Genomic DNA, 21,139 nt, shown 5'->3' on the forward strand with positions numbered 1-21,139 from the left:
AGCAAATGAGCACCCAACTGCCTTTAGTCACTATTCTAGAAGTTCTGCCTGCAAATTTTCATACACAACTTCTGGGGGGGTGCATGAATGTGGGAGGGGCATGGGTGGGTCAGGGACACCCCTGGGAGTTAAGCGCGCATGTTATGGAATGCCTGGAGTTACATACCTAACTTTCAACAGCTTGGCATGAACACTTACACCAACCTTTGACACAGTGTAAGTACTCACGCCTACAGTTAGGCTGAAACTGTAGACTTAAGCTAGTATTCTATAAATGGCTGCTCCACACAAAACTGTTGTTATAGAATTTGCATTTAGGGCCTTATTCTATAAAGGTTATGCTCCTAATTTTATGCTCCTACAATTTATGCTCCTAAATCACTGTTTGGCGATTTCCTCCTCTGGTGCGGTGAGTCAATGTGAGTGGATGAGTGTATTTGAATTAGAATTTCACATAAGAAGACTGGCTTTGAAGCATGGGGGTGAAATTCACAAGCCTCTTTTGGGTTGTGGGTGTAACATTTAGGTGCCAACAGTTACACCTGCCATAGAGCTGGTATAAATATGGATACAGGGAAGAACGTAATGTTCTTTAGGGGGCCCTTTGACAGAAAACCCCCATAAATAGCTGACATGGTGATAACCCAGCAGTAATCGGGAATCACCGCGTTCTACCTGGTTACTGCCAGGTTTGCGTGGGAGCCCTTATATGCACCTCAATGGGTGGTGGTAAGGGCTCCCCACCACATGGCCAAGCGGTAAGAGTTTTCTCACCATGTGGCCATTTTTTTTTGGGGGGGGGGGCTTTTACTGGCTGTGGAAAAAAGGGACCTGGCACATGAGAAAAAAACGGCCCCTGCTGCTACCGCAGGGCCCTTTTCCCCCGCAGCTTAGCAAACGGACCCCTAAGTTATGTGCAAAAGTGACAGGTTGTATGTAGCTCTGTTATTGCTGGTGGGGAATCTAGGAGGCACAATTTTAGGCCTGTAGAGTAATTGTGTGTTTTACTTAGGAGTAAAGTGTTCATGCAATAGAGCACAAAAGTTTATTGCATTTCTCTGGGTATCCTAGTTTGTTCAGTGCATAAGTCCCATATTCTAACTACACTGTTTTTACCTTTGGCTGCTACTTGCTTTTAAATAAATTAACTTTATTTTTCTAATAATTGGCCTGTTTCATTGCTCGTCAGTATTGTTCAGTAGCTAAGAGTTCAGATGTGCTTTCAGGGGAATCTAAGTAAATAAATAAATTCAGAGTGTTAAACAAAATATCTTTTGACACCCACCAGACAGGACTTAACAAAGATCTGGGTTTTCTAGCCCATTATAAACCATGAAATTTCACCCTCTGATCACCATGCATACTCCCTATCCCTCATCCTCTCAGCCCTCTCTGTTTCTCACCTAGCCCACCCCTCCCTCATCCTTTCAGACTGTCACTGAAATACTTTGATGTTTCACTTATATATGCTGTTACTTATCAAAATTTGCTTACTTCTGATCTGACGAAGAAGGGCTGCCTTCAAAAGCTAATCAAAAAATTTATTAAGTTAGTCCAATAAAAAAGGTATCATCTTATTTTCTTTTCTATGTTTTATTATAGTCTATTTCTATTGATTACCTAAAATATCCCATAAAGAGCATGAAACATGCAGGTTGCTAACAGGATAGCTAACCCAGACTGTGAGGAGCTATGAAAATCTCACAATTTAAACAAACGAGGCCTCAAAACAAAGAGCAATGGTCTGACCAAACTTGTCAGTCTATCCCCAAAGGGGTTTCCAGATATTATCATTGTCCCGACTAAATTATCTAGCTCCATAAAAAAGAGAGCAACAAAAAACTCCAGCAATAGAGAAAAAAGTTGCTAACTAAAAAAACGGACAAAAGTAGCCAAAACCCACACAATCTGTTTTAGTCATCAAAAAACAAAACTATCCAACATCAGATCCCTAAAGTTCCAACACACACCACTGGTAGTTCATGACATATCAAAATTAAGTCATCGTCCCTCCGATGAGCTCGCGTGTACGGTTTTCTTTAGAAAATAGACGTGTATGCATTCCTCCACATGTAAGTGGCTGCTCTTATATGTGTAAATGGAAAACTTCATCACACTGGATATCCAGGAACTGCCAATTTAGGAATTAAGTGAAAAACACCAGAGAGGTAAGCAGATTGCCCTCCCCCACCCCCACCTTCCCCAGTCACTGGTGCAAGCTCCAGGTCCGACTCCAAATGAACTGTTATGGCACTTCCTCCTGCTGTTGAGCAGTTGTAAATGCCAACATCCAGGGTTTTTTTAAACTTGCATGTATTGCTGCTGTAAAATTAGAAATATATGCCTGCACAAACCACACTCGTAACACATCCCTTGAAAACTCAGCATGCTCATAGGCGGTGGAATGGGGTGGGCCATAGGGGTTATACCCCTCCCCCATTTGCTCAACACAGCACCAGCAACTAAAGGAAATGGGGGAGGGGCCAGATATTGGGATTTTTTTGGCACCTCTAACCAAAAGGTTATTTAATCACCACGATTCTATGAATCTACACATACAAATAACAGCTTTTTAAAATTGCTGCTTGAATGTGTAGGAAACGTATATATTTAAATGCTGCTATTTATATGTGTAAATTTCATGCAAGTTATATAAAACTAGTAAAAAATGCCCGTTTCAAAAGGGAAGGAAACGGGCGCTAGCAAGGTCATCCCCCACCCTTCCTCGCTGTTCCAGACTCTGCTGTCCCTCCGTTTTCACCCCCCCCCCTCCGCGACCCAGTCGACCCCCCTTCTTGGCGAAAACCGTCCCCCGCCGCCGTCCAGTACCTGTGCTGACGGGGGACCACAACCCCCGTCAGCCGAAGTCCTGTGCTGGCCTTCGCGGTGTTGCTTCTTCAATGATTTTGTGTTCAAGTTCCTCTGCATGCGTCTGACGTCAGACGCACGCAGAGGAACTTGAACCAAAGATCATTGAAGAAGCAATGCTATGAAGGCCAGCACAGGACTTCGGCTGACGGGGGTTGGGGTCCCCCGTCAGCATAGGTACTGGACGGCTGCGGGGGACGGTTTTCGCCGAGAAGGGGGGTCGTCAGGGTCGCGGAGGGTATCAGCTGTCACTGATGTCAGTGCGTGCCTCAGGCACATTCGAACGTTTGAGTTGAGAATTATTAATGAGATGATCTTTTTATAACTTTGGCTTTTATATGAAGTAACATCATTGTATTCTACATTTTTTTTAGATGGTGGAAAAGAAGATGAGAGTACTTTTGACTTATTTAAAGTCAGCAACATTGACCGGAATACAATTGGAGCAAAACTATTTCAGGGTACAGACTCATTAACTCCAGCATTCCGTTTTGTTCGGTTTGACCGTATTCCTTCAGTAAATTCAGAGGCACTTAAAAAAATTGTCTCACTGATTCAGCAGAACGAGGGATTTATTCTTACAGCTACTTTGAAACAGGACCGGAAATCCAGAGGTACTATCCTTGCTCTGGAAGGCCCTGGCAGCTCTCAAAGACAGTTTGAGCTTGTTTCCAATGGCCGAACTAATACCCTGGACCTTGTTTATTGGGCAGATGGGTACCAGAATGTAATTTCTCTGGAGGATGTGGACTTAGCTGACTCTCAATGGAAGAATATCACAGTGCAAGTGACTGGAGAAAATTATAATCTCTATGTTGGCTGTGATCTCATTGACAGCTTCTCTCTGGAGGAACCTTTCTACGAACAGTTAAGAAGTGAAAACAGTCGAATGTATGTGGCCAAAGGGTCAATTCGAGAGAACCATTTCAGGGTAAGTGAATGAAAAAAAATGCAATGGATTCTGAAGGAAAGGATTCAGCAGCAATTGCATGTTTCTTTAATCCATTCACATTTGAACCATAGAGGTTGGCTGCAAATTCCAGGGATACCTTTACTCAAGAACTTTGCACCATTTCTCAAATTGGCTATTGCATTGGTTCTCAAACCTGGTCCTGGAGGCACCCCAGCCAGTCAGGTTTTCAGGATACCCACAATGAATATTCATGAGAGAGATTTGTATGCACTGCCTCCAATGCATGAAAATCTATCTCATGAATATTTATTGTGGATATCCTGAAAACCTGACTGGCTGGGGTGCCTCCAGGATCAGGTTTGGGAACCACTGGGCTAGGGAGAAGTTCTCATAGAGCTTTGCACCTGCTTTTTCCTTGGGTACATTTTCCATTCAAAATAATGTGCACAGTTTTGAAAAAGCAAAACTGCATACATTGTTGCATTCTCCATCATCTCACTATTTTCAAGAACACCTCCACCCAATAAAAGTAAAAGTATACATAGAATTTTATCCTCAGGAAGGGTGGGAGATTTTGCCCAGATAAATATTAATGGTTTTGTAAAATTGCTCCCTGCCATCAGCCCTGCCCCAGCTGCCTTATCATCTATCAGGAATATTATTATTATTATTATTACTACTACAGTCTTATAACCCGCAAAACACCACAAAGTCGTTGTGGGTAACAACAGATAAAAACTGAACAAACATCCGGAATATTTATTTATTTATTGCATTTGTATCCCACATTTTCCCACCTATTTGCAGACTCAATGTGGCTTACAATATTACATCCTTGGCAGGCGCCAATTAATAGTAGATAAACAATTGGATTACATACAAAGAACTGTGTGTAACATAATGAATACAATCACTTCAGTAGATCAGAAAACAGTCAAACTATCAAGAAATAGTGAAGCATTGGAGTTCTTATTATTGATTATTATGGTAGGCCTTGTTAAAGAGATAAGTTTTCAGTGTTTTTCGAAAGTTAATTAAGTCATGAATAGTTTTCAGATTAGGTGGCAATGCATTCCACAGCTGAGTACCAATGAAGGAAAAGCAGGACGCATGTACTAGTTTGTATTTTAGACCTTCACAGCTAGGGAAATGAAGTCCCAGGAATGTGCATGCTGAACTTTAGCGTTCCTGGGTGGCAAATCAATAAGATCTGACATATAGGCCGGAGCATTTCCGTGAATGATTTTATGAATCAAAGTGCAAACTTTGAACATGGTAGGTTCCTTAACTGGAAATCAATGAAGCTTCTCTCTAAGGGGTTTTGCACTTTCATATTTTGTCTTACCAAATATGAGTCTAGCTGCGGTGTTCTGGGCTGTCTGAAGTTTCTTGATGATATGCTCTTTACAGCCGGCATACAGCGCATTGCAATAGTCTAGATGACTCATCACCATAGATTGTACCATGTTGCGGAAAATGCCACTTGGGAAGAAAGGTTTTAGTTTTCTGAGTTTCCACATAGACTGAAACATCTTCCTAGTTGTATTCTTCACATGGTTTTCAAGTGTGAGATTTCGATCAATGGTAACTCCAAGAATCTTCAAGGTGTCCGAGACAGGAAGGGAAAAGTTAGGTTTGGTTATGGAGGTAAATTTCTCAGGGGTTACACTTAAAAAGGGCCTAATGTGGAGGGAGGTCCCTTTCAGGAGGGTCTGTGTAAGAAGTCACTTTGAGGGTAATCTTATAAAGTCATTCTCAATATGTATGTGACCACATACGCATGCAAACGACCTGCTATAGAATACGAGCTGTGTAAAAGTGCTCACTTTGGCATCAAGGTGTGTACTTTGCCCATGCTTATGCACATAGAGTTTCAGCAGAGCATAAGCAGTGCACAAAAGTATGCACACAGATTATGAAGTACTACAATTTATCTGTGTACTTCTGCAATATAGGAGCCCGATATTCAGACCGCAGGAGTTAGCCCAGCTAATGCCTGCGGTCAGCACTTAATCCGGATATTCAATGCTGGGCTATTTCCAGTGACTGGCATTGAATATCCGGTTTATTTTTGAACTTAACCAGCCATGCTGATATTCAGCGTTGGCCGGTTAAAATGGACCCAGCCAAAGATATTCCATCTATTGAAGTGGCCATATTTGGCTGACCAGCTATGTCCTGTGACATAACCCAAACAGCTGGATAGCTGCTAAGTGCTAATATTCAGCCGAGATAGCCGAGGTCCACAACCCAGTCAGGTTTTCAGAATTTCCCCAATGAATGTGTATAAGATCTATTTTCATGCACTGCCTCTAGTTTGTGGCAGGGGTGTAGCCAGACCTCGGCGGGAGGGGGCCAGAGCCAAAGGTGGGGGGGCACTGTTTAGTTGCCTTCCCCCACCGCCGACCCCCCCCCCCTCACCACTTTGGACCCCCCTGCCGCCGGAACTGCAAACCCCGACCCCCTCGCCGCCACTTTGGACCGCCGCCGCAACCGCAAACCCCCCCCCCCCCCCGCCGCCTGCCCCTTGCCCCGCCGCCACATCAGGTACCTTGTTTGCTGGTGGGGTCCCCAATCCCCGCCAGCCAAAGAGTCTTCTTCAGCGCCAGTCGACGCTGGCGCCTTTGTTGTGGGATCATCTGTTTCTGACACCTTACGTCCTGCACGGGGCTACATGCACGGTGCAGGACGTAAGGCATCAGAAACAGATGATCCCGCAACGAAGGCGCCAGAGTTGACTGGCGCTGAAGAAGAGACTCTTCAGCTGGCAGGGTTTGGGGACCCCCACCAGCAAACAAGGTACCTGATGATGCGGGGGTGGGCGGGCAGCGATGATGCGAGGGGGGGTCAAATGTAGAGGGGGCCAGGGCGTAATCTGTGGGGGCCCATGCCCCCGTGGCCCCACGTAGCTACGCCTCTGGTTTGTGGTCATCAAAGGCCGAGGCTTTATAAAATTACCTTCCACTTATCCAAAATGGACTTATCCCAACTATTTTCGAAGAATGGTGTTTTATTGTACAGTTGGGAACAGCCGTACTCTCACTTTGGCAGCACATTTTGGTCCCAGCATGGGCCAACATTAATTTTTTATTCAATGTGATATATCAGACTTAATGTTGTTGAGAATAAGACAAGCTAAAGACCAACTAAAGGAAGGCCAGCAAGATATTACTAGGTAGTCATTAAGCGGCTGATCAAAGTTCTGGCAATTTTAGGCTCTCAGTCCTATAGTGAGCTTGAGAAATCTGCTTCCAGTGCATTACAAGCATTTATAGGAAACTGACAACATTTGTGCTGCTTTGACATAGCAGAAAGGCAATAAGTAACAACCATCAGAGAAGCAAAAAGAGTGCCCAGATATTCTCCAGCTTCCAGATGCATCCCTTTTCAGAGCAGGCAGAACCAGTGATGTGCATTCATTTGAAATAGCATTCCCATTTCATTTCATGTCATTTATAATACAAAACAACAGAAAAACATTTGTGGTTTTTTTCTGCCATCAGTAGCACACACTATTGCCTTAGATCAATAGATGCACTATAGCTTGATAATTTGCACTACAGTATTTATCAGGAGATACACTTTTATTTATTTTTATTCATGACTTGCTATACTTCTTCAAATGTCGAGCAGTAGGGCACAATATGGAGCAAGTGCGTGCTCTACTGCACCAGTAGCGTGCTCTATTGATGCTATTTCACCTGAAACGATGTTTTTTTAACCTGAACAAAATGAACATTTTTTTAGATTGCACGCCCCTAGCGAGGGAATTCAAAAGCACAGAGGCAAAATAGAAAGCAAAGAAGCAGAATTGGGGGCGTCTCATCTTGCTTTATTGGTCAGACTCATGTCTTGAAGGCTCCTTGTGCTTCTTTGCTTTCTACACCCCTAGTGAGAACAGGAGATGTGCTAGACACCTTACTAAGGGGTGCTTTTACTAAGGTGCGCTGAAAAATGGCCTGCGGTAGTGTAGGCGCATGTTTTGGGAGCGCACAGATCCATGTTTCAGTGCACCTGCAAAAAATGCCTTTTTTAAATTTTTGACGAAAATAGACAGGCGGTAAAATCAAAACAGGAGCGCGTCCATTTTGGGCCTGAGATCTTACAGCCAGCCATTGATTTAGCAGTAAGGTCTCACACGTTAACCGGGTGGTAATGGCCTACGCATGTCAAATGCCACTTGACGTGTGTAGCTGATGCGGGCCAAAAGTGAAATTACCGCAAAAGCCACATGGTTGCCGGGTGGTAACTCCAAATTGATGCGCATTGGGCGCATGTAAGCGCTTATGCAGTTTAGTAAAAGGGCCCCTCTATTAGGTACTATCCAAATATGTTGGATGGGTGTATTCAGGATGCTAGCAAGAACAGGATGTTGGAAGGTAGAACTCTTATCATTTATGGCATGATCAGGGATTCAATATTACCACATTTCATTTCCAGGAATTTTGTCAAAGCATAAATCATTTTCTTAAATTTCTTTACATATGCATTTTTGTAGCTTTTTATTACAACCCACATATCAAATGTGACTGGCGAGACAGGTCAGTGTGTAAGAAAAGAAAGAGAAGAGGGGCTAGCTTCCAGAGAGCCCCCTGAGATCCCCATGATTGCAAGGGAGATGTATGGAAACAGGTAAAGTTTTCCTACCTGTGCTCCTGGGAGCCACAAGGTAACATGAGCAGGCAGAGTCTATGGGGGAGGAGCAGGAGGAAGCCGAACAGAGGAGCCTGGACAAGTTGGCATCCCAGGAAAGGAGACAGGAACTCTGGGAAGGGTAGTGCAAAATCCTTGGTAACTGAAGGTGAACCAGGGAGCTCCTTAGCTTCCCTAGCGACTGTAGGAGGGCTGCAAACCTACCTGAGTACTGATGACTTATAATAGGAAGCAGAGAAGGGAGAGACAAAGGAAGCAGGTGCTCCTGTGCCTTAAACCTGCCCTGACCTTTGGAACTGGAAGTTTCCCTGAGAAGAGAGTAACCTGGTAACATAGTAGATGACGGCAGAAAAAGACCTGCACGGTCCATCCAGTCTGCCCAACAAGATAAACTCATATGTGCTACTTTTTGTGTATACCTCACCTTGATTTGTACCTGTCCTCTTCAGGGCACAGACCATATAAGTCTGCCCAGCACTATCCCCGCTTCCCAACCACCAGCCCCGCCTCCCACCACTGGCTCTGGCACAGACCGTATAAGTCTGCCCAGCATTTTCCCCGCCTCCCAACCACCAGCCCCGCCTCCCACCACCGGCTCTGGCACAGACCGTATAAGTCTGCCCAGCACTATCCCCGCCTCCCAACCACCAGTCCTGCCTCCCATCACCGGCTCTGGCACAGACCATATAAGTCTGCCCAGCACTATCCCCGCCTCCCAACCACCAGCCCCGCCTCCCACCACCGGCTCTGCCACCCAATCTCGGCTAAGCTCCTAAGGATCTATTCCTTCTGAACAGGATTCCTTTATGTTTATCCCACGCATGTTTGAATTCCATTACCGTTGAGAGGGAATGGGAAGAGTTTTAGCACTGCAAGAAAGTAGGTCTTTTGGTTTTGTGCCTGTGGAAAGAGCTGAGAGAAGGAAGTTCATGTGGAATAGAGCTAACCTTAAAGAGAGGCTGTTCTGTAGGTTTTTGCTCTAACTAAAAGAGTATTGTCTTGAAGAAAGCTAAGGAACATAGCCAGCAGTCATTAAGGAAAGTTTACTCAAACCTGTACTGGGCAGGGGTGTAGCCAGACCTCGAGGTGGGAGGGGGCCAGAGCCCAAAGTGGGGGGGGGCACATTTTGGTCTGCTATCCTACCACCACCCCTCCACCTCCCTGTCGCTCCCCACCCACTGCCGCCGCTGTACATATCTTGGCTGGCGGGGATCCCCAGACCCCACCAGCTGAAGCACTGCTGCTGCAACTACCTTGACTGGCAGGGGTCCCCAACCCCCGCCAGCTGAAGCCTTCGTCCAGCGCTGGTCTCTGGTGCCACCACATTGCCTACCTTGCTCTCTCTTCCCCCTCACATCCGGCATGCTCATTTTAATGAAATTGAGCATGCGCATAACTCTTTTTTCAAACTGCCTAATCAGAGCAGACCTCCATTACAGCCAGGAGAAAATGGCATCAGACTCACTCAGATGCCCATGCCGGGCATCTGAATGAGTCTGAGTGAGTCTGACACCATTTTCTCTCTGCTCCAATGGAGGTCTGCTCTGATTAGGCAGTTTGAAAAAATAGTTAACTTTTTTTCAGTTGAACACTTGACGATGCTTAGCAAAACACAGTGTCAGGTATCACGAAGAAGGGAGTGATTGCAAAACAAGAAAATCGGAGCTGATGGAGTAGTGCAAGAATGTTGAAAATATACTAACAGATAAGATATTATTGAGGCGACATAGTTTGCCTGAATAAAAGAGGGAATAAGCAGTTGCAGGATGTAACAGGTCCCTCGTCAACTGGAGTTTACAAAACAGCTATATGGACATTTTGAAGTAATACCTATAGTGGCTTGTGTCATTGAAGGAGAATCCTTAATACTATTTATGTATATATTAACAACTACATTATAGAAGATATGTGAAGGGGTATCCACTGAAGTTTTATGAACTACACTATAGGGCTTCATAAAGTACATGTGACAGTTTATTACAACGGCTGGATTGTGAAACTCTAGGGATAGAGGGATATTAATACTTGGTTTTATTAAAATGGTGTGAATGAGAGGAGTGTGTGGTTAAGATTGTGGGAAGGTCTTTTTATGTAAATTTGAGATTTTCAATAAAGAGATTTTGAAATATCAAGCAGGGAGTAATAGTTACTATATTGATTGATACCAGTTGTAACTAAAACAAGATATTTACTCAGTAGATGATTATATTTTCATATTCATTAGGGACATACAAAAAACCTGAATGGTCTGTGAACCCCTAGGCCAGGTTTGAGTACCTCTTCATTAAGGCCCTCATGATCAAAAGCAAACTCTGGCGCTAGAGGCTGTTAACGCCATACTAGTGCCAGAGTTTTCAGCCGACCCATGATCAGAGCCCTCGAGCGCCTGAAACAGCGCACTCGAGGCCTCTCAGCGCAAGTAGCATGCAAATGCATGCTAAACAGGGCTTCTAGCACAATTAGCTTGCAAATGCATGCTAATTGGTGCTTAACGCATTCATCCCCAATGATCAGCGACCAGCGCGCCAAAGATTGGGTTGCTGGCCGCAGCAAAATCAACGCCAGCTCCGAGCTGGCGTTAGATTTTGCAGATCATTGGGGAGGAATGGTGAGCCCTGTCCAGCATGCAGTTGCATGCTGGTAGGGCCCCCTTCCCCCCCAAGGCAAACACGAACGGGGAGCTGGAGGTCCGGTGGACCCCCCCCCCCCCATGTTCACGGAGGGCTGGAGATCCGGTGGGTCCCCAGCCCCCGAAACCCCCAGAAATCGTTGATTGGCCGACTCCGGCCAAAGGATCTCCCTCTGTGAGGCAGGGGGGAGCGGGGAGCAGTGGCGACCTCGGGCGGGGCGGGGCAAGGCCGTCCATAAAGGACACTCCTGACGAGCGTTTTTGTCCCCCCGTGATTAGTTTTTTTTTTTTACATTTTACTTTTTTAATCCAGGCAGCCCTAACGAGAAGTACAGACCTCTCGTTAGCTTTCCCGGAGTTTTCCAGCGTTAGGGCAAGCGGTAAACTTTGATGCATCTCATTTCAATAGGCTTTCTACACAATTTGCTCATCTGCATTCCGTTTTCGTTTGCTGCTACCGTCGTCGGAAATTGGGCTTTAATACATGCCAGGGTTAAAAACTTGTTCGTTAAAGGCTCGTTTAGTTTAGTGCATCTTGCCCTCAGTGTAATATGGTTAAAAAAAAAGAATACAAAAGTTTTACCTTTTTCTGTGGGAGTGCGGGAGAGTCCTCAGGGCTGCAAAGGTTAATGAAGCATTCTGAGATGTATTCTGGAGAAGAGCAGAGACCAGTTCAGATCCTTTTGGGTCTTTGTCTAATGGGAGCTCCTTCTGGAAGTCCATGGGGTTCCAGGCTTGTTTTGGGACATTTTTAGGGGCAGGAGATGCTTATGACCAGTCCTGCTGGCTGGCTTGCTGGCTGGCTGGCTGGCTGGCTTTAAGTGAAGTAGAGACCAGGGTTGCCAGGTAGAAATTTTTTTTCCAGCCCAATCCGGGCCAGAAATCAGCCCAAAACCCGCCCAAACACAAACCCCGCCCCTGACACCCCCCCCCCCCGCGTCACCGGCCCCGCCCCCGCCGTCACCGGCCCCGCCTCCCACGTCATCGGGCCCGCCTCCCCGTCATCAGCCCCGCCTCCCACGTCATCGGGCCCGCCTCCCTGTCATCAGCCCCGCCTCCCTGTCATCGGCCCCGCCTCCCACGTCATCGGCCCCGCCTCCCACGTCATCGGCCCCGCCCAAAACGTCACTAACCCCGCCCAAAAACGTCACTAACCCCGCCCCCCGCGGCCGAAAAAAATCAAAAAGCCGCCCAAAAAGCCGCCCGGAAGCCTAAAAAACCACCCAAAAAACCGCAACCCGCCGCGGGCAAAAATTTCCCGCGGCGGGGCGCGGAAAACCGCCCAATTGGGCGGTAAAACCGCCCACCTGGCAACACTGGTAGAGACAGAGAGCATTACTGGGTAATGACAAGTTTTGCACATGCTCAGTGACAAGGTTACCAGTTTAAGAAAAAATTTCCCACACAAAACCCTGCCCCCGCCATCATCACCCCGCCCCCGCCGTCATCAGCTCCACCCCTGACATCACCAACCCAGCCCATATCATCATGAACCCCGCCCACAATGTCACTAACCCCGCCCCCGACATCACTAACCATGCCCACCACAACGGTCAAAACTTTCCCGCAGCGGGTCGCAGAAAGCCGCCCAATTGGGTGGGAAAACCGCAACCTTGGCAACAGTGCTCACTGAGACTAAAGTTTTGAGTAGGCCTGAAATCAGGGCCTGAATAGGGCTTTGGCGAGGATTAATTAATTAGATTCTTTTTGATAGTAAGGGCATTTGGGGGCCCTAGTTGGGTGCAAAAGGTGAATCTGTCCAAAATGAATATTGTTTTTAAGTTGTCTTTAGGGAGATACGCAGTTTTAGGGGGCTGCACATCTTTGGGGGTGCGTTTTGAAATTCCAGTGGCTATATAGGATTAGGGTTTCCATACGTCCAGATTTACCCGGACATGTCCTCTTTTTGAGGACATGTCCGGGCGTCCGGACGGGTTTTGGCCAGCCTGCCCATTTGTCCGGATTTCTGGACAAATGGGCGGGCTGATGCTGACGTGCGTGCGGGCAGCGGACCTCCCCTCCCCTTACTCACGATCTTCCCTGGTGGTCTAGTGACTTTGGGGCAGGAAAGAGCACCCTCTTTCCTGCCCGGCGCGCTGCTCTGCATCCTGTATGCTGCCTGTGATGGTCTCAGCGAGATTCAAAATGGCCGCCGAGAATTGAAGTCTTGTGAGGCCACTTCAATTCTCGGCGGCCATTTTGAATCTCGCCAAGACCGTCACAGGCAGCATACAGGATGCAGAGCAGTACTCCAGGCACGAAAGAGGGGGCTCTTTCCTGCCCCGAAGAAGTCACTAGACCACCAGGGAAGATAGTGAGTAAGGGGAGAGGTGGTGACAGGGCCGGGGGGAGGGGAGGTGAGGTAAGGGGGTGACCAGGGGGAGGGGAAAATGTGAGAGGGGGTGGGGCGAGGTGCAACAAGGGGTGGGGCGAGGTGTGACAAGGGGCGGGAGAAGGTGTGAAAGGGGCGGGGCGAGGGCTTGAAATGGGGCGGGCAAGTGTCCTCTTTTTTTAAGGACAAAAAATGGTAACCCTATATAGGATGGAGGGGGATATAAGGGAAATTATTAGATGTTGATCAGAGAATTTTATGAATTATTTTATGGGTTTTTTGGGGGGAAACACGGTGCAGGTTGGTGAAATATGTATTTTTAAATTCTAAAGTTATCAGGGCTCTGGGAGAGATGTGCTACACCTGCTTGGCGAGCGGGAGGGGTGTGACATATACGGGTATCAAAATATTTAGAAAATGTGATTTTCCCATTAAAGTCTATGGGACTTGTGGTTTTAAAATGGAGCTGACACCAGGGAAATTCAGATTCCATATTCTCAGCACAAACTGTAACTTAAGTGCTGGAGAGTTTGATTGGCTCAGAAGGGACAGATGATGTCATCTGAGTCTGGTTTCCTTGACTACGGCTTGGGGTGAGCAGGGAGAAGGATAGGAAAAAAAGAACTGACAGGGAGGTTTTTCTATGCTGGGAGGAAAAAAGTTTTACTTCTGTAGAGTCAGCTGATAACACAGAGAGTCTTTCTGGAGGCAGTACTGGTAGGGGCAGGGACTTTAAAGGGAACTCTCCAGTTCTCCAGAAAAAGGGGTTTAACTGTATTTGGGGAAAGCCAGGGTGACCCAGAAGTTTTCCATCAACAATTGTTGGAATTCAGTGAGAGCACCTTGAAGGTGTTGAGCTGGAAAATTCAAGCTACCAGTGAGGTTATTATTTAAAAGGGGGGAAGGGTATAACCGAGTAGTGACACTGGAGGAATAAGTTTTAGAGCATAGCACATGATTCTTGAACAGAGGATTGTCAAGTGAAGAAACTGGACCTGGATTTGGGGTTAGCCAGCATTAGTTTCAGAACTCCTGTATCAGGGTCACAATAGAGTTTAGGTTTCCTTGTTCCTCTGCATCAACTGCAGCAAAGCAGGTTCCTGGGAGTTCCAGCAGTAATTCTGAGTGGCAGTTGCTGATTATTCCAGAGTGGCTGTGTTTCCCTGTGGCAGCAGTGATTCCTGAGATCCAGTCTCCTGCAGCGAGAGATTACCTGATCAAAAATGGGAAGGAGAGGATGTTACTTCCTTTTATGAAGTTTTGAATAATTTTCCAGAACTATTTTTTTGTATTTTGTGTGCACACATAATTTTAGTTTTGAACAGTTGAAATGGTACAGGAAATTTTAAGTAAATGGTTTTTCTCACAGTATAAAGGTTCAACACTTACCTGAGTGCAGAAAGTTCCAGAAGTTCCTGAAGGCTCCGGATGTATAGGAGAAAAAGTTCTGGACTGTAAAGTACTTATCTAATGCTATGCTGAGGTTTGGGTTTTACTGGGTTCTGGTCTCCAAAAAAATTTCTGAAGTTGTTTTTCAGGAATCTTTAAACTTAGGTCCATGAAATCCGGAAACCGTAAGAAGTGAGTAAATTTCTTTGTTAATGCACAAATTAATGCTATGTACTCTTGTGTTCATTTCAGTATAAGCATTTGAAGTTAACAGGTTTGAAAAAAAAAAACAACTTAACTCTCCACACCATGGAAAAGAATTGCTCTGTAAGGTTCTTAAGGCTGGTAAATGTAATTGTTAAACAAATGTGAGTTGCAGAATAAACGAAACATATTTGCTTGTTAAAAGTGGTGATATACATTTCTTTGCCAGCATGAATGGGGTTCCTCACACTCTGAATTTATATCAACTCTGTTAATAAAAATTATTTTATTCTAATACTTTTTATTTTTTTGAGTTAATAGAAAAACAGTAGCGCTGGGTGGAAGTGTGCTCTGCTTCAGGGGAAAACATCTTACCCCGGTGCCGTGACCAATAGCAGATTATGTTATTGTAGCGAAGCGGGGCAGCGCTGAAACCTAGGGGGCGCTACATTAGGAAGAACTTGAGACCTTTTCTTGGGGCAGGGGCTGTGTGCCATAATTTTGATGAGGACAGGCCCAGAGGCAGGACACAGTAGACATTCCTCCTGCTACAGACAAAGGTGCGTGGAGTGGTCTGGGGGGGTCGGGAGGGGGTTCACTGGACCTCCAGGGATTTTATTGGCTTGGGGGTTGGAGGCTCGGAGAAGAGTTTGGGGGTAAGGGCCCATGGCCTGACTTTCCTGTCAGTGCCTGAGCTAACCAGCACTCAGGCACTGACAGGAAAGTTAGCACTAGACACTACGGACAGCTCAAGAGCTGTTGGTAATTTCTAGTCCTTAGGGCAGGGGTTTTCCATTTGCTGTTTCTCTGTGCATTACACAAAATCAATAATGAGCTCATTTTATTAACAGCAAGCTCATTAGCATGGGACTTTTTAGTCATTAATGCGGTGCACAGTAAAGCAGTGGCCGAAAGCCTCTGTGCTTTACACACACACAAAAAAACCCCATTTCATTTAGACCTGCTAAAAAAACCAGTTGCAAGCACACTAAGCTTTGCGCATTGGAGCCTGAGTTCCTCCATGTAATCCTGAATAAATTGGGGTTGTGGCCTGTCAAAGCAGAGTTCCCCCTTTCTCTCTACTGAGATTCTGAGCACTGTAAGAGGACTCAGGGTCCTTTGCACACTCTCTTCCTGCCCAGCCCTGGGGTGATGTGTCAATATCATATTACAGTTGATTAGGAACAAGCTACCACACCTTAAGGAAATGTTAAAGAACAATTTGAACTGATCTGAAGAAAGAGGTTGCAAGTTTCAAGCAGCAGTGTAGTTCAGTTCATGTGAGGACAGTGGTGGTAGAACAGCAAGTTTTAGCCAAGGCCGATCAGCTTACCTCTCTGGTGTAGCATCAAAGTGATATAATAGCTGAAGAGGAATAATGAGGATTTAAGCAATTGCTGTCACAGAGTGACTTGAGAGTCCTTGGAGTGCCAACAGGATTGGAGGGTGCCAGTAGTACTATTAAATATATGGAATACTTTCTTCCTTGAATTATAGGGTTTCTCCTTAATTGTCCTGTTAATTGGAGTAGGCTGACAGATCCCCATTGCATAAAATATCTGCTCTGAAGTATCCAAGGCTGATTGTTGTTGCAGTACACTAACTATTCTTCAGTTAAGGGGTGCCATGCCTGTTGTTTGGGGGGAAAAGGAGAGGGCAAAAGGATGATGAATAGCTAACGTTTGGGTAAGGGTAGAAGGGGTTTGTTGAATGGATGTGGTTTAAATGGTATGAATATCTAGTGAGTTTGGGGGGGCAAGAAGAGGGGAGGAGCAAATGAAAGATAAGCGAGTAATGTGAGTCTGGGGGCAAAATACATAGAAAACATAGAAACATGATGGCAGATAAAGGCCAAATGGCCCATCCAGTCTGCCCATCATCTGTAACCCTTAACTCTTCCTTTTCCTAAGGGATCCCCATGTGCTTATCCCATGCTTTCTTAAATTTTGACACAGTCCTCGACTCCAAGATTCCACCATCCTTTCCGTGAAATAATAATTTCTTAGATTCCTCCTAAGCCTATTCGCTCTTAACTTCATAGTGTGCCCCCTCATTGCAGAGTTTTCCTTCAGTTGAAAAAGGCTCACTTCCTGTACATTAATGCCCTTGAGATATTTAAATGTCATTTTCATATCTTCTCTCTCCCTTCTCTCTTCCAACATATACATGTTGAGATTCATAAGCCTGTCCCTATATGTTTTGTGTTCAAGACCACTTACCAATTTTGTAACCGCCTCTGGACCAAATCCATCCTGTTTATATCTTTCCATAGGTGCGGTCTCCAGAGACTTATGCAAGGGCACTATCATCTGTTTTTTCCTGCTGGTCATCCCTCTCTTTATGCACCCAATCATTCTTCTGGCTTTGACCATCACGTTTTTAGCATTAAGTCTTAGTTGCCAAATATCAGACCTTCTCCAGCTTCCTTATGCCATTCACACCCTCCGGGGTGTCCACCCTGTTGCAGAGTTTGATATCATCCTCAAAGAGACAAACCTTACCGGACAGCCCTTCCGCAATATCGCTTACAAAGACGTTAAAAAGAGCCAGTCTGAGGACCAATCCCTGCGGTACTCCACTGATAACGTCCCTTTCTTCAGAGCAAGCTCCATTTACCACTACCCTCTGTCTTCTTCCATTCAACCAATTTTTAACCCAGTCTGTTACTCTAGATCCCATACCAAGGGCACTCAATTTATTTATCAGTTGCCTGTGTGGAACCATGTCAAAGGCTTTGCTAAAATCTAAGTATACCACATCTAGCACTCCTGCCATGTCCAACTGTTTGGTCACCCCAGTCAGATTTGTCTTACACGACCTGCCTGTAGTGAAGCCATGCTGCCTCGGGTCCTGCATTCCATTCAATTCGAGAAACCTCATAATCCTCCGCTTTAGAAGCGTTTCTATTAGTATACTCACCACCGAGGTCAAACTTGACCGGTCTATAATTCCCAACCTCCTCCTTACTTCCACTCTTGTGCAGAGGGATCACATTCGCCCTTCTCCAGTCCTCTGGGACCACTCCAGTCTCTAAGGAAGCATTCAAGAGGTCAGTCAGTGGAGCCGCCAGACATCTCCTAGTTCCTTGAGCACCCTCGGGTGTATCCCATCAGGCCCATTGCTTTGTCTACTTTTAGTTTAGCTAGCTCCTCACAAACACAGTCCTCTGTGAACAGGTCTTGGTCTGCCATACATCCATCCCCTTTAGCTTTTGTTTTCTGCAGTCCTACTCATGGCCTTTTATCCATGAACACAGAGCAGAAATAATTGTTAAGCAGTTCGGCTTTATCCTTATCATCTTCCACATATTCCTCAGCTTTGAGCCTCACAACGCTATTATGGAACTTCCTCCTGTCACTTACATATCTGAAAAACATCTTATCTTATATTTACCATGTTACTGCCAGAGGTCCACACTCTTTTCCTTTCTCTGGTTTATGCTGTGGGATACAGCAGAGGGGGGAGTTGATATATTCATTGATAAATGGTTCAGGGTGTTGAGTGGTGGGGTAAAGGGAGGGTTGGGGGGCTGTAGACACCAAGTAACCGATCAGGATTGTGGAGATTTGGATGAGAGGGGGATTTGAGGAGGGATAATTAATACTTATGATTGATACTATGGGCAGGTCGCAGATGGGGAAGGTTGGGTGATGTTATGTTGTAAGAGAGATTATGGGGGCCTCCAAGGAGCAAGACTGCTGTAAAACAAAAGATTGGTGGGGAGTTGGAGTAGAGGCTAGGCACTCCAACTCAACATTCAGATAGTACACCTAAATACCGAGATAGTTGGATTGGTGACTTGAAATTATGCATAGTGTTGTGGAATTTAGTAGGAATACATTCCCTCATTAAAAGATCTAAACTCCTCTAGAAGTTGTGCTGCCAGCATGAGCATATAGCATCTTTTCAAGAAACACATTGTCAGAAGTGGAAAACCAAAAGTTGAGAAAAAACTGGATGAAAGAAGTTATTTCAGCACATGGAACATTTCATAGAGCGGGGGTCCCCAAATTGTTAAGCTAATATTTACCCTTTACAATATATTAGGTAATAAGAAACCCACACAGTCATTACATGTTGCTTTACTTAACTATCCAGGGGTAAACGTACATACTGCTAAATGTTTATAGTCTTAAATTTGATAAGCAATATTTTCAGCACTTGATTCAGATATGTTCAAGAAAGTGGGAGGCTATAATTGTTGATGGAGATTATAATACAATACATGACCCCGTGATCAATAGAGTAAGCAATACATAAATCTTACAGCATCTTGGGAGTTGGTGGTCTTTGTGTTGCACTACACCTCACAGATCCATGAAGACTATGAACTTGGACAAAGACTCTGCATACTCGTCCTAGACGCATTCATCAATGTCTCGTATTGATTATATTTTGTGTCTGCTGTCGGATGGACATGGTAGTTTGAAATTTCCAATATATCTATATCAGGATATGAAATTACTTGATTGGTAAATAGAAGCATTATAGTGAGATGAACCATGTCTATCTAGAAGACTTAATTTTATTTTGGGAGGCTGAAAAAGCCGTACTCTGAGGAGACGATATTGTCTATGTGGCGTGTCACCATAAAGAGTTGACACAAGTGGTGCAGTTGGAAAGGCAAGTCTGGAAGTGTGAAAAGCATTCAATTGCCCACCCTACTCTAGTGACAAAGGAGAATTTGTTAGCAGCAAAAATAGCATTGAACTCTCTAGTTCAAACAAAAAACTGGTAGAAGTTTTCTGTTTTACAAATATAAATTTCCCCAGTATGTTAATAAAATGGTAAGATGTTGGCCCACTTAGTCAAGCCATGGTTGAGTTCATATTACTGTAATGGTATTTATTCTCAAGGGGAGATGAAAACACATGATCAAATTAGTCAGGTTATTTGTACAGTTCTTGAGGGATTCATATAGCAAAAGGCCAGTGGAGCTGACAAAATTCAGTTATACTTGGCAAAGGTTGGTATTATGAAATTTCCAGTAGAAAAGGTGGCACAGCTTCATGTGGATATTACAGTTGAGGATATTTTTTAAACCATTGAAGAAACAAAAACATCAAAAATTTCCAGAACCAGATGGTTTTTCTGTGGAATTTTATAAATTGCCATTAGTCTATACTTGTGGCTTCCTTTGCTCGAGTGAGTGATGACCAACAGTTTTCCAGGCATACTAACAAAGGCTTGATCATGGTCATACCAAAACCAAGTAAAGATCCTACAAGGCCTGAGTCTTTTAGGCCAATATCTGTATTGAATTTTGAAATAACAATTTGGGCAAAAGTTCTTGCTGACAAACTGGTTAACCAGTCAAATCCATGGGGATCAAGTTGGGTTTATTAAAGGAAGACAAGCTGTTTGGAATATCCATAGAGCCCTGATCACCACTGAGCACAGAGCCCATTGTCAGAATCCCAGTTGTAGGCCAGCCTAGTTTAGGGCTCAACAAATTTTCTTAGGATCTAGGAGCCAGACTTGGATTCAGGGTTGTGGAACCGGAATCAAAAGCAATTTTGGGTGTAAGTGATATTGTTATCTTTCAGGAGTGATTAGCTATATATCTGTCTAAACCTGACCACATTTTAGAGATATGAATGGTATTACCTAATTTATCTGCCAATTATTACACTGTTTATTACAGTGTTTCCCAAGTCCGGTCCTGGAGTACCCCTTACATAAGTACATAAGTACATAAGTAGTGCCATACTGGGAAAGACCAAAGGTCCATCTAGCCCAGCATCCTGTCACCGACAGTGGCCAATCCAGGTCAAGGGCACCTGGCACGCTCCCCAAACGTAAAAACATTCCAGACAAGTTATACCTAAAAATGCGGAATTTTTCCAAGTCCATTTAATAGCGGTCTATGGACTTGTCCTTTAGGAATCTATCTAACCCCTTTTTAAACTCCGTCAAGCTAACCGCCCGTACCACGTTCTCCGGCAACGAATTCCAGAGTCTAATTACACGTTGGGTGAAGAAAAATTTTCTCCGATTCGTTTTAAATTTACCACACTGTAGCTTCAACTCATGCCCTCTAGTCCTAGTATTTTTGGATAGCGTGAACAGTCGCTTCACATCCACCCGATCCATTCCACTCATTATTTTATACACTTCTATCATATCTCCCCTCAGCCGTCTCTTCTCCAAG

At 44.9% G+C, this 21,139-nt stretch overlaps 1 protein-coding gene across 1 annotated transcript in view; it reads left to right on the plus strand.

Moving 5' to 3' along the window:
* THBS2 (thrombospondin 2) overlaps positions 1-21,139 on the plus strand; it is a 287,917-nt gene that overhangs the window by 53,358 nt on the left and 213,420 nt on the right. The window contains 1 exon segment of the mRNA XM_030195961.1: positions 3,243-3,799. Coding sequence (XP_030051821.1) covers positions 3,243-3,799 — 557 coding nt within the window.

Source organism: Microcaecilia unicolor, chromosome 3 (assembly GCF_901765095.1).
Source record: "Microcaecilia unicolor chromosome 3, aMicUni1.1, whole genome shotgun sequence".
In the NCBI taxonomy this organism is placed as follows: Eukaryota; Metazoa; Chordata; class Amphibia; order Gymnophiona; family Siphonopidae; genus Microcaecilia; species Microcaecilia unicolor.